This window comes from Microcaecilia unicolor, chromosome 2 (assembly GCF_901765095.1).
Source record: "Microcaecilia unicolor chromosome 2, aMicUni1.1, whole genome shotgun sequence".
Taxonomy (NCBI): domain Eukaryota; kingdom Metazoa; phylum Chordata; class Amphibia; order Gymnophiona; family Siphonopidae; genus Microcaecilia; species Microcaecilia unicolor.
Window position 1 is genome coordinate 178,722,532 of NC_044032.1, and position 18,895 is coordinate 178,741,426.

An 18,895-nucleotide genomic window follows, 5' to 3' on the forward strand; every position below is an offset into this window, starting at 1 on the left:
TGTCGGAAATAGACTACCAGACAAAGAACTTTAATTGGTAGGGATCTGACTCTGTGGAATGAATTGCTGTGTAATATCTACAGTATCACTTGTTATAATTCTTAATGAGCTATTCTGCAAATATTTCAAAACTTCTATTTATTGAGTATTTGGTTGTAAACTGTTTAACAGATTCTGTGTGTTTTCCAGCTTTATTATATAATTTGTGTCTTGTCTAGTGCGATTGTATGCTGTATGTTGAGTTCCTATTTGTACACCGCTTTGAACCCATGGCGGAATTAGTGGTTAATAAATGTCAGATTAGATTAGATTACACTTTTAGGAGAATTGTTAAACATTTTCTTTTTATTTGACAAGTGTTGAGATTTTTTTTAATGAACCAGGTTAATCATAATTGAAATATTCTGTTATAAGAGAGATTATCTCTTGGTCTATATCTTGTTTGTGATCTGCCAAGAACCACTTCTTTAAAGCTGAATAATAAGAAAAAATTGCATACCAAGCAAAGTTGATCATTTAAAGTTGATAAACCAAAACATCCAAATATCCAACAAAACAGCGGCTATTACAAGAAACATCAGCAATTAATGATGACATGTAAAAACATGGTAGTGACTATAATGGTCGAATAAATAAAAGATGCAGCACAATTAAAAAATACTACCAAAAATGTAATGTATACAAATAACAGCAATTGGAAATTAAAATTCTAAGTGCAAAACTGAAAAAAAGTGAAGTAGTGATACTCAAAACAGCTGGAGAAAAACAAGGACAGATGATAGGAAGGCAGTATTTAACCTTGGAAAAGCCACTGTAAGAAACATAATGCAGCCATCCCTAGAAGATGATGAAATTGTCTAATGATGTCAGTAATGCTGAGAATGTTAATAGTACCTATGACAAATGATGTAAAATGTGAAATAATGGCATGGTGACATCTTGCTGTTCAATATGAAATAAAGACATAATGGCAGATGGTGATGTCTCATTTGACATGTAAACACTGCGATGGTAAAAAGCCAGTGTACCAAAGGAATATTAATACAATAGAGTAGCTCGGATATTGCAAAAACAATGTAACACAGACAATAAATTCAAAGAAACAACACTTCTGCGGTCCTACTCTTGGCCCTTCACCTATGAACACAGAACAGAAATTTGTTATCAATTCCATTTTATTCTCATCAGTTTCTACATATTGGTGCTGTTTTGTTGCCTTCAGATTCTCAGATAATATCACCCCAAGATCCCTCTCCCTGTCTGTGCATATCAGCCTCTCGCTGCCTAGCACATATGTCTCCCTTGAATTTCTACTCCCTAAGTGCATCACTTTGCATTGAATTTTAATTTTATATGTTTAAACTGTGCTTTGCTTAATCAATTCAACACTGTAATAACTCTATAGCAAGCTATATATCCATACACAGTCTTATTTATTATTTATATTAAGGTAAAGAGACTTCAGATCCCGGTGCTGCTGTTACTCTTTTGAACAGCACCGCTCCGCTATGCCGCAGTGTTTTTTAGTTCTCCCAGTGCGGAATCATGCGGGAATCCTCATCAGTCTAATCTACCTCTTTTTTAATCTTTTTTTCTCGCGGGAATCCTCATCAGTCTAATCTACCTCTTTTTAAATCTTTTTTTTCTCGCAGTTCTCCAATATATATATTCGCAATCTTAACACTTATCTTTTTCTTCGGGCGTTTTTTTCTTTCTTTCTAGTCGGTTCGCGGTTTGTAAAAGAAGCCCTTAATTAGGTTGTGCAGTGGGTGAATAAAGGTGCTACGGGTTCCCTCTCTTTGCACAAGTTTATTTTTATGAAGTTATTGGTCTCTGACACCAAGTACATAAATGACTTCATGAAAATATATTTAATCTGCGGTTGCTGATATTAAGATAATATTAAAGAATATGTTTGCATTTTTTTTACTCCGATCTTATGTAATGTACTCTATTATGTATGTCATGAAACACTTGAATAATTATCTGTTGCATTTTCCTGTAAATGCCAAAGACTTTCTTTTAGAAGCATCTTTTTACACATATAGATTGACAAATTTATGTAAAAGCTAGTTTAGAAAGGGAGTGACTTACACGTGGTGAGGCTCACCACATCTAAATAAGGAAGGTGGTGTGGTTAGGATATGGAGAGGGAGTGATTAGGATGTATCAGTCATACCAACCATGTATTCTCCATTTTTTTTGACTACTTATAGATAGGAAAAAATATTCACCAGCTTTTAACCTGCTCTAAGGCATGAATAAGTACTTGCTGGATGGGCAGATTCAAAGACTGAGTGCAGACCCCCCTCCCTTACGTTTCCCTCCAACATTCATACTCCCTTCTGTTTCCACACCCCCTCTCAGTATATGGACCCCCAGTTTCATCCCTGGTTCTAAGTGGTGTTATCGGGTGTCTAGTGGGGAGCAAGAGTGAGTTCCAGTCACTCCTGCACGACCTCTAGTGGTAGTCTCACAGTACTACTGCTAGAGGTGAGGTTGTCATATAAGGGCAAAATGGCAGCCTGTCCCCTAGTGGTAGCACCGTAGACTACTGCAAAGTGTTATGAGTGCCATTTTGAACCTGGAGTGACTGGGGCTGCCTCGTGCTTTCTACTAGACACCAGGAACACCTGGTCAGAGGCAGAGTTTGGGGCCAGGGGGTACGGATCCTTTGTCTGGCATGATCAGAAGAGTTTGCAATGTGTGTGTGTGGGGGGGGGGGGTGGGAACTGGATGGTGGGTTAGTGCTGTTGGGGTTGGGTAGTAAGGTCATGGAGCAGAGGTTTCAAAATGCTGTTCTCATGTCTAAGTCTGGTAGTGCTACACACAAGTGTAGCTTTATGAAATTGCTGCTCTCACTGTACATTCAGAACCTTAAATGTAGAGTCCTGCACCTATTTTACATGAAGCTTTACATTTGGCAGAACCTCTTCTAAAATTCTGTGGGAGGAGTGGCCTAGTGGTTAGGGTGGTGGACTCTGGTCCTGGGGTACTGAGGAACTGAGTTTGATTCCCACTTTAGGCACAGCTCCTTGTGACTCTGGGCAAGTCACTTAACCCTCCATTGCCCCAGGTACAAATAAGTACCTGTATATGTAAGCCGCATTGAGCCTGCCATGAGTGGGAAAGCGCGGGGTACAAATATAACTAAAATAAAATATCCTTATAAGTAGGGTTACCATTTTGTGTCCTCTGAAAAAGAGGACACATGTCACGCCCCCTACCCTGCCCCCGCACCGCCTCATGCCCCGCCCCTGCCACGCCCCCTTCAGGTCCGGGTTCCGCCCCTATTCCCCCCCCCCCCCCGTCACATAGTCCCCTCCCCCCCATCACATACCCCCCCCTCACTTACTGTCTAGCCCTGGTGGTCTAGTAGCGTCTTCTCTTCGGGGCAGGAAAGAGCCCCCTCTTTCCTGCCCGGAGCGCTGCCTGCCCTTGCCTGCTGCATCCTCCTCGGTATGGCTGGGGATTCAAAATGGCCACCGAGAGTTGAAGCGGCCTCGCGAGAGTTCAACTCTCGGCGGCCATTTTGAATCCCCAGCCAGACCGAGAAGGATGATAGACAGGGGAGGCAGCGCTCCGGGCAGGAAAGAGGGGGCTCTTTCCTGCCCCGAAGACGTCACTAGACCACCAGGGAACATGGTAAGGAAGGGGAGGGGAGGGGACGGGAGACCACGCGCCGATCGCCCGCCCACACGCCCACCGCACGCACGCGCCTGCCCGCACCCGCGCCCACGTTTGTCCAGAAATCCGGACAAACGTGGGCGGGGGCAAAATCCGCCGGACGCCCCGGACATGCCCTCAAAAAGAGGACATGTCCGGGCAAATCCGGACGTATGGTAACCCTACTTATAGGGACATGTGAATTCCCCTCTCCACATACCTATCTAAAATGTGCCTTCATCTACTTTTTAGACAAATACAATAATAAAGCTCACATACTTGAGACGAAAGAGAGTACATACATTTTAAACAAAATATTACCTCATGTAGTGTTTGAGTAACACCCCATCTGTGCATGGAAACTATGCCTATAAAGCAGTGCTTCTCAATCCAGTCCTTGGGGCACACCTAGCCAGTCAGGTTTTTCAAGATATCCACAATGAATATGCATGAGAGAGATTTGCATTCACTGTGTCGGTGTTATACAAATCTATCTCATGCATTTGCATTGTGGATATCCTGATTGGCTAAGTGTGTCCCGAGGACTGGGTTGAGAAGCATTTGCTATAAAGTCATATTTTTCGCTTTAGAGGTAGATGCAGAAATTCTTTAAGATATAAAAAGATGAACTTGGAAGAAATGAAAGACCTGATGCACCTACCGCTGAACAGGAGGAGAAGGTGAAGGCTAGGGATTAGAACAGTGGACCATGAGACAGGAAAGGAACCAAAGCTACCAAGTTGGTTGTGACTAACTCGGTGAGCTCAAGTGATCTGCATCATCTCCTCATGGCTCTATTTATAGCTGTATTTTTGTGGATACTATGTATAATTGGAGCAAAACTTCTTTTCCTTCGCCTCTACTTAGAAAATGCAATACGGATCAAGCACTGGAAATTGATAACAAGTTTTCCATGCCAAAAGTGGCTGTGTGAAAAATTAGCATATGATGCACACTGGCGTTCAGTGTGGTTGAAAGAAACTGTAGAAAACCAGTTGTTAGAGAATCTATGGGCAAGCAGAAGATCACTTGAAAATGTACAAGGTAGGGTAGATGGCGTGGCCTTCCAGCAGAGGTGGTAGAGACAAACATTAATGAACATCAGGAAAACGAGGGAACGAGCACAGCAGCAGCGATTTTGAAAGCCAGAGATCACCTGATGTCTGTTCATTGACACCAGATCCGCAAGTGAGCCTACTTCATTATCTTTCTGGTATTATCTATTCTCACATTCCATGTTTTTCTGTAACTAGTGGATAACTTTCGGAATCAGTTGGAATGCTGTGTATGCAGTAGATCAATATTTTCCTCTCTGGAACTTCTTTGGGTAGTTCCTCCACTCATTTGTGGTTTGAAAGGCAGCTAAAATGTCAAACTAAACAGCTTAAAACTTACCTTTTTCAGAAATATGTAGCATCTATGACATAAAGTTTATCCTAATTTTATAATCTGTAAATTCCCAGGTTTGCCCGGCTATTCTGTTAATTGCAATGAGTTGTAAAAGGTGCATGCAGTATGCAAGAGATTTTTGTAATGTAATACCTAAGCAGTTTACAAAAGCTCTATAAAACCTGGAGGGAGGGTGTGACAGAGATAAATGGTGACTTATCCCCAGTGACCTTCTATAAAGGAACTATACTGTACACCAACTCAAAACTGTAAGGGCCCAATATTCAAAGTGATTTAAATGGGCAGGTAAGGCCCCCTGCCTTCTTAAATCATGCCCAGCTGAATATCGGCACTAACCAGCCATTTTGAAAGTGGGGAGGAGAGGGGCATTACAGGGGAGTGGAGTCGAGGAGGAGCTGGGAGTTATGCAGGTGCCAGCAGTATTCAATGCCAGTACCTGCGTAGCTAACCAGTTATGTAGGACTGTATAAATAGCTGTCTTAACTTTGCCTGGTTAGCTGTGTGTGTATCGGCACCTGCATTGATGTCAGTTGTGGCATTGAAGCTCATTACTCTTCCCCCCACCCCCAGGTCTACCTGGCAGCCGTGGTGATCTAGTGGCCTTTTGGGCAGGGATGAACCACACTCCTGCCACTCACGGTTCCTAAATGAAAATGGCTGCCACAATCTGTAGCAGTAGTATCGTAGTACGACCACTAGTATCGTAAGACTACTGCTAGAGGTTGTGGCAGCTGCTTTTGCTTAGAACCACAAGGGGCAGGTACAAGTTGGGTTTGCTCCTACCTCAATGACCGCTAGACCACAGGGCTGGTAGGTAGGCCCAGGGATCTAATGGAGTGGGGGGCAGAAGGGGGGAATATGTGGACTCCGCTTATTCAGACCTAGTTGATATTCAGCTGGGACCCATATAAGTTTGTCAGTCCTGGATATTCAATGCTGATTCCTGCGCATGGCCCAACATTGGATATCCAGGGCTAATTTAGCTGACGACGGTCATTGTTTTAAAAAATGTTGACCGCCATCAGGTAATTATTGATAGGTAAGCTTTTAGTCCCTGTTTGACTTTCAAAAGAGAGTCTGCTGCTCTTAATTATGGTGGCAAGAGTCCCGCAGAACTGGTGCTTAGTAAAAGAATTTGATGTCTAGAGTTACTACATAATATAAAGTCGGGGGAAAGGGATATGAAGTAAATTTACTGTTTTTGGAGTAGAGGATATGAAAAGTAGTATAGGGTAGTTAGGGGGTCTTTTACTATGCCATTGTAGCATTTCTAGCTCACAGTAGAAATCAGCTGTTGGTAAATGCTGAGACGCCTATTATATTCCTATAGGCGTCTCTGTGTTTACCACCAGCTGATTTCTACCACAAGCTAAAATTCTAATGCGGCTTAGTAAAAGACTACTACCACTACAAATCATTTCTATAGCGCTACCAGTCGTATGCAGCGCTTCACAATTGAACATGAAGAAAAGACAGTCCCTGCCCCCTTAGTGCTTTGAAAGATATTCGCTTTTCTCTGTGTGAAAAGTCTTGTTCATAAATATTAATATCTTAAATGTTTTTCTATAAAATATCAGTAGCTAGTGATCTGTATATAACGGTGGGTATCACATGATCAAACCGTCTTGCAATGCAAAATAATTTCATAGCAGGAATTTGTCCAAACCTTTTTTTAAACCCAGCTACACCACTTGCTCTGACAGTGAGAGTTTAAATGTATGTTGAGTGAAAAATATTTTCTCCTATTTGTTTTATGTGTGCTCTATGTCACTTCACGGAGGGTCCCCTAGTTTTTGTATTTTTTTTTTTTTTTTTTTAAAGCTGTTCCACTCCATTCAGGATTTTATAGACCTCTATCTTATATCCCCTCAGCTGTCTCTTCTCCAAGCTGAAAATCCCTAACCTCTGTAACCTTTCCTCATACGAGTCATTTCATCCCCTTAGTTATTTTGGTTGCCCTTCTCTAACTTTTCCAGTTCCTCTCTCTATATTTTTTGAGATGCAGCAACCAGAATTGCACACAGTACTCAAGGCACAGTCTCACCTTGGAGTGATGCAGAAGCATTGCGATATTCTTTGTTTTATTATTTCCTAGTAATTCTTAACAATCTGTTTGCCTTTTTGTCCACCACCGCACACTGAGCAGAAGATTTCAATTTATTGACAAACTAGTAAAAAAGCCCCGTTTCTGATGCAAATGAAACGGGGGCTAGCAAGGTTTTCTTCAGAGTGTGCATGTGGGAGTGTGTGTTCCTGCCCTCTCTCCCTCCCCCTCCCCTTCCCCCTCCGAGTCCAGTCCTTCAGTGTTAAGTTTCCTGCTGTTCTATGTTTTTGTTACAGAGAGAGTGAGGGCATCTCTCTCCCCTCCCCCCTCTGAGTCTTTCACTGTGTGAGATTTCGTGCTGTGCTGTTTTCCTTCACTCATGGGGAAACCGGATATCTCTGGCGCTTCACACTTCCGGCTGGAGGCTTCATAGAACGTTGGTCTTGCCTTATATATATATAGATTCTCTTCTTCATTGGGAGCTAGCATCATGTAGGTATAGTTTGGGTTATTCTTTTCAGTGTGCATCATTTGCAATTTGGATGCCCAGTTTTCCAGCCTCCCAAGGATCTCCTGAAATTTCACCAGTCCTCATGAAATTTAGTTTTGTCATCTGCAAATTTAATTACCTCATTCTTTGTTCCCATTTCCAGCTCACTTATAAATATGTTAAGACACCAGTCACAGCTCATATCCTTGTGGCACACCACTTTTTCTCTGTTTAGAGACCTGACCATTTAACCCCACTCCATTTTCTATGTTTTTATGAGTTCCCAGTCCAAAACAGAACATTGCCTCCTATCCCATAGCCTTTTTGTTTTAATTATCTCAGCCTTTCTTAAGGGACTTTGTCAACACATCTCTGAAAATCTAGATACACTACATCAATTGACTCACCTTTATCCATATGTTTATTCATGCCTGTCTTTCATTGATTGTTATGCAATTAGTTACATTTTCATGGTTATTTTTATTATCCTGTCAATATTTTGTCCGTGGCGGTCAGTGTTTTTTTTTTTTTTAATGCTGACTACTGCAGGCAGAATTAGCCCTGGATATTCAATGTTAAGCCATGTCCGGGCACCATCATTAAATATCCAGGGATAATTTGGCATGTGGTAGCCTCCAGGGCTTATGTGATCCTGGCTGAAATTCAACCAGGACTAGAGAGTTGCATGGGGACAGAAATCCTACCCATCCCCGCCCGTCCCTGCTGGAATCTTACCCGTCCCCACCCATCCCCGCTGGAATCTTACCCGTCCCCACCCATCCCCGCAAAAATTAAAACCATTCCAACCCGTCCCCACCCGTCCCAGCAAGAATTTAACCCATCCCCACCCATCCCCGTAAGAATTTAATAGTACATAAAAGAAAGTTCCAGTCAGCTCCCTTTCTGGATTTGAGCCACAGCACTGTAGGCAAGGAAGGAATAGAAGTTGGAACTTAGAACACTCTGGTGCGCACATGTAAGATTTGTCTCTGATTCACTGGCAGTGTGTGCTGAGGATGAGTCCATTCACGCCACATGCACGCGCCAGTAGGTCAGGTGACATCTGATTCTCGTGCCTGTGTCAGAGCTGAGGTCTGTGCACCAGCCTGGGAGCAAAGAGGATTAACAGTAACATAGTAAGTGACAGCAAATAGACCTGAACGATCCATCCACTCTGCCCAATAGTCACACTCATGATCAATTCATCATTAAATCAACGAGTGTGATATTATATACTTGATTATGGTCTTTCTTTCGTGTTTCTGGAACAAAGACCACAGGAGTCTATCTGGCCCCATCCTTATGTTCCAACTGCTGGAGTTGCCATCGAAGCCCACGCCAGCCTATTCATGTTCTCATTTGTGGGACACAGACCGTAAAAGTCTGTCCAGCACTGTCCTTATGTTCCAGCCACTGAAGTTGCTGTCTAAGCCCTTTCCAGCCCATCCTACACCAGATTGCCATGTATGAGACACAGACCATACAAGTCTGCTAGGTATCAGCTCTAGTTCATCACAGCCAGAGTCGCCATCTAAGTGTCACTTGACATATCCACACACATGCAGCCATTTAAGGTTAGCTTTTATATAACTTCCATTTTCTAATTAGAGATCCTCTGTGTTCATCCCACGCCTTTTTGAATTCCGTCATCATTTGTGACTCTACCACCTCCTTAATGGAAGACTTTCCACATTTATGCTGTTAAAGCAAGGAAGAAGAGGAGGAAGAGACAGCACTCAAATAAATTGGTATTCGGTAGATGAGAGGCTGGTGCAGGTGCAGCTTACACTTCCACGAGAAGCCCACAGAACTGGTTCCATCCCCGCGGGAGCCCCGCAGGAACTGCCTCCGTCCCCGCGGGAATCCCGCGGGTTCCGAAGCCGCGCAGCTCTCTAACCAGGACCCACCTAAGGACATCTGAATAGGTCCTGCTCCCCACCCCCGGCACATCAAGAAAAAGTCCTTTCCAAGCCACCTTTCCGTTTTCCTGCTTCCCTGGAATATCAGTAGACCACCTCTCCAAATATCCCCCCCCCCCCGGCCTCCTGGTGATCTCATGGAGAATGGACAGGAATGATGCCCATCATAGCTGCCTCTTCAAAATGGCTCCCTTGACCTGTAGCAGAAGCATTGTGGTACTACTGTGGGCTGAGAGGGAGGGAGGGGGATCAGAAAGGGGGGTTAGATGGGGGGTGTTCTGTTGATGTTTCTGGAAGGCAGGAGGGAGGATTGGAACACTTCAGGTCAGTACCTGGAAGATATTCAGTGCTGTGACCTTCTAGCTAAGCAGGCATCCTTTATGCCCACTTGGCTATGTGGGCACCAGCCCTGAATATTTCTGGCACCCTCACAAATTTTGGCTCCTCCTCAACTCCGCACTTGTGCAGCCCAGTTCCAAAATGGCCATTTAGTGCCAATTACTGCGTGGCACTGCCTGGTTAAGTGTCACTAAATATCGGCAGTTAGTCAGCCCCAAGCAGTTAAAGAGGGCAGGAGCTTCTCCTACCTGCTTAAATCGCTTTAAATGTCGACCCATATAAGTTTTGTATTCCCAGTTTGGGACTATTGTATGGGTAGATGGTAAAGTGTGCCACTTTAATTTATGCAGCACACAAATGCCATATCTGTAGCACCAACCTCACTCCAAAAATAGCCTAAAGTTTCACTTCTTCCAATATTACCCTGAAAGGAAATTGCACCACTGGCCAGGCAGTTTAATACCAACAGTACCACAAACTCTTACTGATAACCTGACAAGTGAAATAAAAAATGGAGTCAGAAAAGAAAATCAGCTTAAGGACTAATATATGTTGGCACTAAGCACATTCCAAGCAGCACCTAATAAAGTAACCTGTTGTGCATCACAGTGCACAAAGATACTCTTGTAGCTCTGGGTTATACATTTAAAAACTTGCTGTGTGCTATTGTGTACAGTTTCTGTAATGGGGGTAAAATCCTTGCATAGAGATCCAGCCCTCATTGTGAGGGGTTTCTCATGCATGCCTTCATTTACTTAAAATTATTGCATGCCTAGTAACTGAATAAGCTGAGAGTACAGAACAATAATAAAAATATACAATTTATATGATCTAATATTTAAAAATGTTAAACACAATGAAAACATAATTTTAAAAAAATAATAAAATGTAACCCACACTAAAGCTTGACTAACTTTCATGGATAAATTTTCAGTCAACCCAGGAAGCCACTAACCCATAGCCCTCCTGCAAAAGAAATGTAACTTCAGCTTATGTCAAAATGTCAAATAAGTTTCCGATAGCCTGATATCTAAAGGAATATGTGGCTGTTACTGCTTGATTTAGCTCGTAATCATAGTACGATGACTCATTCCAAAATGCAATTATTTTTGCTGCTTGCCAGCATGAATACATTTTACCAATGCACATTATAAATGACAAAGTTGCAAATGTTTGCCTTAAATACAAGAATTGTTTTTTCATTTTATAATTCATATAGTACTGTAATGCAAACTTAAACCATAACTTCTCAACATCAGAGTATGCTTAATTTCATAATCTTAAATGCAGCAACATCCACAGTGTATGTTGAAATAAGTTTTCCTTACTTCTGCTTAGCTTTACAATTTCATCACCTTATAAAGTGCTTTTCATTGAGCTTTGATTTCTGAGGCAGAAATAAAATGGAAGGTTCCTATACTGGGGATGCTGCTTTGCTCTCTTTTAATGCTGTTGTATTGGATGTGAAGCCTTTATGGGAGAGTTTTCCTTGTTGGAGTTATAGTTGAAGATAGATGGATGCCGTGTGTGTGGAACTTAACTAGTTACAAATGCAGAAAAAGAGTAGAGAAGTCACCAAAAATGCAAGAAAGGAAATTTAGCGCACAAAAGGGGTTTTCTTTAAAAAAAATTAAAAAAGTAAATAAAATTTAAAAGTTGAAATTTTTCTCCACAAGGATAAAAAATGTATAGGATGATTTATTGAATAGCCAGCAAGTACATAAAGCTACAGTGTTCACAAAATGTAAAAACTTGGTTGTGTTCCAACAGATTACGTTATTACATTATATTATTACGTATATTCTGCAAGTTCCCCAAATGGAATTCACTGCAGGTAACAGATTAAAAAAGCAGGCAGACCCTGCGAGCTGACAAACAATGTCAAGTATAAAAACAATCCTATACCATCAATACATACATAAAAATCTACATACCGTTTTAAGATAATTTCCTAAAAAGTAATGTTCCACACAGAATCATTTCTTATATTAATCATCTGAAGTGGAATTGAATTCCAAATAGTCAGTGCTTGGTATAAAAGACTTACAGAAAATATAGTCTTTTGACAGCCCCCTGGGATTAGGAAAATGAAGCTGGATGTTGTCACGAAGGCCTTTGTTTTTAGCAGTGGTCTGAGGCCAGTTCGATAAATAAGCAGGAGTTAAACCATACAGAATCTTAAAAATCATTATACAAACTTTTTCAACTGGGCATGAGTCTCTACTGGCAGCCAATGAAGCGCCACCAACTTAGGGGTCACTCTGTCATATCTGTTTGCCCTAAACAAAGAAACTTAAGTTTTGTCTTTATTAAATTTTAAGGAATGACTATTAATCTACATTTCGAGAGATGAAATGCACTCTTTTATCCTACATGCTGTTTGATCAGGTGTCTGAGCAATAGGGAATAAAATTGTCATCTTTGTAACTGAAGCTATTAAAGACCCTGTTTACTAAGGCACGTTAGTGTTTTTAACGCGCCTACAATTAGCGTGTTCGTTAACCGTGTAGGCACCCGTAGAGATATTGTAGGCACTTACACAGTTAATGCATGTTAAAAACACTAAGGCGCCTATAATGCAGCTTAGTAAACAGGGCCCTAAATCTAGCAATACTTAATACCTGGCCTAATGAAGACATTAATATATTAAACACAGTATTTGATGTGGACTAGCAGACCATGACTGAGAAAAGGACCCACAGAATTTCACTCTGTACATCCTAGAGGTGAGGAAACCTTCCAACCAGGATAGCACATTACCACTAATACCAAGATTGTCAAAAATATTCAGTGTTAAGTGATGATCCACTAGGTCAAAAAGCACTTGAAAGATCAAACTGTAGATCAATAGCTTTATGGCCTTTACCTAATAGCATTCTTCTCTCTGCTATCAACACACTAAGGGGGTCTTTTAGTAAGCCATGGTAGCATTTTTAGCTCATGGTAGAAATTAGCTGGCGGTAAACCCCGAGGTGCCCATAGGAATATAGTGGGTGTCTTGGCGTTTATCGCCAGCTGATTTCTACCGAGAGCTGAAAACGCTCTCGGTAGAAAAGACTTCCTCAGTACTGTTTCTGTGCTATATCATCTATGAAAATCAGATTGCGAGTCATGGAATAGGTCAGACTTTTATCCAGAAAATGATTCATTTGATCAGTAACCAAACGCTTCATCAATTTAACAAAGAGCAGAATGGATGCTGCAGGACAATAGTTTGTAACATCTGCAGTACCAAGTTTACCATTCTTAACAATGGGATTCAAAACTATATTACCACCTTGATTTGGAAATCTGTCCAACACCAAATAATGATTAATCCATATTAGGAGGTGTCAAAAATGATTCAAAAGCCATCTTCATTAAATAGAGAGGACAGGTGAAGAAGAGGATGTAACATGGTGTCGTGTTTCAGCAAAAAATGCCTGCGTCAGGAGTCAACAGTATCTGAGGAGCCACATGGAGCACCACTGATAGTAAACCATGTGGCTCACAGAAACAGTACTGCTGCTGATTATGGTTCTTTGTTGTTATTGAGTATCACCTATTTATGCTGTTGTGTATAATACCCACAGGTATTGTTGACTTCTGACACATGCATTTTTGCCAGAACATGGCACCGTGTCGAGTTCTCTTCTTTATCTGCTGGAACACAGCCAAGTTTTAAATGTTGTGAACATTGTAGTTTTATATGCTGGATATTCAATAAACAGTCGTATATAGTTTTTATCCTTGTTCAGAAGAATTTCAACTTTTGGTTTTTAGAGAAACTCTTTTGCTCACCAGGTTTCCTCTCTTGCATTTTTGGTGCTTTCTCTACTCTCTTTGTATATTTGAACTAGCCGTTAAGCACGTTAAAACGGGCGAGATTTCCAGCTACCCTCCTCGCCGCCGCTCCCTCCCCCCTCCGTGCCGGGCCCCCTGCACTGACCTGACAGCGCCTCTCACCTCTGTGGGGGGCGGGAGCGGCGGCGGGGATGGGGAGAAGGGTGGAGGTTGATTCGCGAGATGTTCGTTTCCAGGTGGCGTCCGACTCCGTTTCCCTCTCTGTTCCGCCCTCTGACGTCATGACGTCTTGACACGAGGGCGGGACAGAGAGGGAAGTCTCTACTGCGCATTTGCAGGTGAGTCGGTCACATGACATTTATATGCTTGATTTCTCCATAGGGAAACTGGTCTTCTTTCTCTTTCTCTTTTAAACTTAACTAGTTAACTATTTGAAATTCAAGCAAATGAAAGCACAGTGAACAACAGAGAAGGGAGAGGAATGTTAGGTAGAACACTTTAAAAACTTTTTGGCCTACATTTTAGGTCAGTCCACTGACAAGAGCAATGTGTCGGCACAGTGTGTCTTTTTGCTGATGCTGATTTCAAGCACAGTCAGTTTTCAATACTTGCAAAATTAGATATAGCTATACATTTTGGTTTAAATTTATTGAAATAAAACTCTTTTAAGACTATGAAAGAGCTGAACATAAAACAGAATTCAGACTCTTTTTGGGTTTGTTTTCTTTTTTTTAACCTCATTAGATAACATTCAAAATCCTATTTTAAAAAACCCTGTGGTTTAAAGGCCATACTGTATCTTGTGATTTTTGATTACGATGCTCCTAAATATATTACAAAGAGTTAATTTGTGTGTTAGCATGGTCTGCTGAAAACAAATTCTGCAGAGCTGCTATGTTCAAGTGATCAAAGATTAAACAAAAATGCAGCCTCCTAGCTCAATGTGCTTAAAATGCTTCAAGTTAAATCTACCCTGTGACACAAACATCACATGCTACTATATTGAGTGCATATTTCATTGGAGATTTTCACGGCCGTTTTCCCACGGATGAGCATTTCAGAGAAGGGGCAATCGTGCTGGCTCCCAGTGTCCAGGCTCTATATTCTCATGTATGAAATATGTTCTTTGTTACAATGGAGGATTCTAATCCAGGTTCCTGGTATTTTAAGCCTCTACTATATATATATATATATATCGCATGAGGAAGCCATCATCTTTCACAAAGTGCTTGTGCTATAATTCCCATTTGAAACCCTTTCTTTTGCAGCACTCGACACACTATTTAGCCTTTTTAAAAGGAGGGGGCTTGTATAATCTTCAAAGCCCATGTTGCACAACATTTTTGGGGGGGTTGACCCTTTAAAAGGTATTACAGCTTCCTAAGATTCCATGTCTCTCCAGGACCAAGAACTGTGCTACTTGGTTATCTGTCCACATAATTGCTCACTTGATCTTTTCAGAAACTTTACTATCAAAACTGCCAAAGAATCCAGTACTGGCTTCATAGCAAGATCCTATGATATTACTGCTTCCAAAGAAAGCTGACCCCCCCCTCCCCCCTCCAACAATTGGCCACTAAGTACCAGGAGTTTTGTGGCTGTTTGTAGTAGCTTTTTGGTTGTGCTTTACCTTAACTAGATGAAAGTAGAATAATATGCATTGTTAAGCGTCTTGGATAACGAGGTGACCTTTTAAGTGGTCTCTGAAATGCTACAGTTGTTTTAGTGTTAAGCTTTATTTGTATTTAATTTTTATTTTCTTATTTCATACTCTCTTTTGATTTGTGATTGCTGATTCAGATACCTGTTTGAGGATGTTCCACCTTTATTGCTGCCATACAGCTGGGTGTTTTGTTGTGAATGTGGCATGATCGACTGTTATAATCTAGATATGATTTCAAAGTCAATAAGAGTCTTAGATTATTCACCAATCTTGGAAGGGTTCAGTCTTACTATTTTTAAACTTTAAAATGTTAAGCTTAATACTTTACCAAAAAAAAGCAAACTTTTACTCATGCATAAATACTGTCTCTCTCGCTTCCCTGTCTAAGGGTTCCTTTTACAAACGTGCAGGGAAAAAGTGGCCTTAGCTCACCCTTACAGGGGTCTTTCCCCCACGCTAAGACCATTTGTTTCTGCAACTGGAAAATGGCCACTGTCCAATTTCTAGCATAATTGGTTGTGCGCTAATGTCATTAGTGTGTGTCTGTTGCTGTATACTAAACTGCACCTTAACAGCCTAACACACTTTAGTAAAAGTGCCCCTTCCTAGATATGTGACTATGGTCCTCATTCTGATTTCTCTGGCAAAGGATATGAGGTTTTATTCAAGCAGTAATTTTATCTTGCATTTTTGTTTTCTTTTAGTGGCCACAGATGTCTTCAACTCCAAAAACTTGGCCATTCAGGCCCAAAAGAAGATCCTTGGTAAAATGGCTTCTAAATCTATTGCAACTACCCTAGTTGATGATACCAGCAGTGAGGTTTTAGATGAACTGTACAGAGTGACGAAAGAATACACACAAAGCAAGAAAGAAGCAGAGAAGATCATCAAGAATCTCATCAAAATAATAATCAAACTGGCTATCCTTTATCGGAATAACCAGTTCAATCAAGACGAAATAGCAGTGATGGAGAAGTTCAAGAAGAAGGTGCATCAGCTGGCTATGACAGTAGTCAGCTTCTATCAGGTGGATTTTACTTTTGACCGAAATGTTCTGTCCAAACTGTTGAATGATTGCAGAGATATGCTTCATCAAATTATCCAACGCCATCTAACTGCAAAATCTCATGGACGCGTCGACAATGTGTTTGATCACTTTTCAGATTGTGAGTTTTTGGCTGCTTTGTATAACCCTTTTGGACCTTACAAGCCTCATTTGGAAAGATTATGTGAAGGTGTCAACAAAATGCTTGATGAGGACAACATTTAAATAGTGAATCAAAATTGATGGCCTTTGCATTACTTGTGCTAAAAACTCCTAAGTCATGAAGGAACCAAAGGACCATGAATACGTTTTTTTCCCTATAATTTGTTAAGAAAATTGTTTTATTTTATTTTTGTCTGAAACCATTTTTGTATTTACATGCTATGTAAAACAGGAATGTCAAGAGTTTTGCATTGCAGAGGTTTATGTAAAGAAAATATCTTTATTTTCAGCAAAGTAATGGCTTGGAAAGGAACTTGCCAAATTAAGGTTTAAGCTCTTTCAAGGAGACAATGGGGGAATTACTATTCAGAGAGTAAACATTTATCTAATCTAAAGGTAATTTCTTGCAGGTTGTTTCATTGAGAAGAATAGTAATTTCATGCTGTGTATTTTCCTTTTCTGATGTGTTCAAAAAGCCCATTTTTCTGATTGAGTATTTGTACATGCTGTAGATTTTGCATAGAAGACAGCTTTAGTGTTACAGCTTTAGATACAACTCAGTTTTTCCACAGTCTCTTTATGGAAAGGTTTTTTTTTTTTTTTTAAATCTCCTGTTCAAGGTTATAAACAGTTGTGTTTGGCAGCTTATTCCTCCACATGATCTGCACCGGAAGTTTGGTTTGGGTGTTTCAGAGATAATAAACCTGAGCAGTATTGATCCATGCCTGAGGAATGCACATCCCACACTCCGGGAGCAATTGAATGTATGAATGTGGATTATTGCGTGATAGTTCCTTTGAACTACTGATGTTCTTTTCTGAACATCAGAAGCAGTGGCGTACCAAGGGGGGTGGTGGGAGCGGTCCACCCCAGGTGCACGCCGCTGAGGGGGTGCCGTGTGCCTGTTGGCTCTTTGTTTTCATGTTCCCTTTGCCCCGGAACAGGTTACTTCCTGTTCCAGGGCAGAGGGAGCATGAAAACGAAGAGCCGGCAGGCGTGCGGCACCCCCCCACCCCAGCAGCGTGCACCTAGGGGGGGTTCTTTCGCCGGGGGGGCATCGCGCTGTTCTGGGGGGAGGTGCTGCACCCGGGGGGCGGGGTGCATCGGCGATGCGCCCCGGCTGTCAGCCCCCCCTAGGAACGCCACTGATCAGAAGGATCAGTGCTACAGCATTGCCCAGGAATAAATCCAGCATTTGAAAAAAAGAATAAAGTGTTTTGTATACAGTGTCCCCTGAAACTGACTGTTAACCAGTGATATTTGTTCTTGTCTTATGTGCAGACTATGGCAAGCATTGCAGATGCAACATATAATTTTAAATAGACCAGCTTTATTATTATTTTTTTAATAATTTGATAGCACTCTGATCAGATGCTCAGTCTACTAACAGTATAGAACATGTCTGAATACAAAAGATGAGCTACTGTTTAAAAAAACAGAATGGGATCCTTTTACTAAGCTGCATTAAAAAGTGGCCTTAACTTGCCCCTTATGTAGGTTTTTCCTTTGTACAAAGGCCATTTTTACTGAAGATGGAAAATGGCCAATTTTTTATTTGTCCTATTAATGACCATGTACTAATGTTGCCATTAGCATGTGGCCATTAAAAAGAAATACCACATGAGCACTTACTGACACAGAGGGGCCCTTTTACAAAAGTGTGTAGGTCTCTACGAGCATCCAGTGCGCGCCAAATTGGAATTACAGCCCACATACCTCGTGCCCCGGGCAATAATTCCAATTTTGACACCCGTCCGAAATGTGCGATAGAAAATATTTTCTATTTTCTTTCACATGGCGCTTAGTTGGCGGTAATTGGCAGTGTATGTGCGGTAATTGGCAGTGTATGTGCGCTGACGCTTACCACCCAGTTAGCGCGTGAGACCTTTCCGCCAAGTCAGTGGGTGGCGGTAAGGTTTCAGGCCAAAAATCGACGCGCGCTGGTTTTAATTTTGCCGCATGTCCATTTTCCGCCACAAAAAAATAAGGGCCTTATTTCCAGGCGCGCTGAAAAATGGACCTGTGTGCATCCAAAGCACATGCTTACACCAGCGCAGGCCATTTTTCAGCGCACCTTAGTAAAAGGGCCCCATAATTTCTAGGTGGTATGGGTTCCTGTGGTAATTCTGCACTTACCAGATAGCTCTCATATTTAGCTGCACTGAGTAGTGCAGGAATGCCCACTCTCCGCTCCCCAGACACACTCCTCTAACAAAAGTTTTTTAGCGTGTGTCAATTTGGAACCTACCACAGGTCGCCTAAGCACATTCCGCGGTAAGCCGATATATGCTTCGTAAAAGGGCCCCAAGGAAAATAACATTTAATCGCGGTAACGATGTTAGATCTTCAGCCAGGAGCTCAAAGTAAAAATCTA

General features: G+C 41.5%; 1 protein-coding gene across 8 annotated transcripts in view; it reads left to right on the forward strand.

The window, feature by feature from the left end:
- The window catches only part of TNFAIP8 (TNF alpha induced protein 8), a 256,368-nt gene extending 238,965 nt beyond the window's left edge, over positions 1 to 17,403 (forward strand). For 3 of the 8 annotated variants that reach the window (XM_030193523.1, XM_030193522.1, XM_030193521.1), the window contains exon 2: positions 16,019 to 17,403. In XM_030193523.1, coding sequence (XP_030049383.1) covers positions 16,019 to 16,584 — 566 coding nt within the window. In that variant the 3' untranslated portion in view covers positions 16,585 to 17,403. The other 5 variants (XM_030193525.1, XM_030193524.1, XM_030193526.1 and 2 more) reach the window with 4 other exon arrangements.
- The last annotated feature ends 1,492 nt before the right edge of the window (positions 17,404 to 18,895 follow it).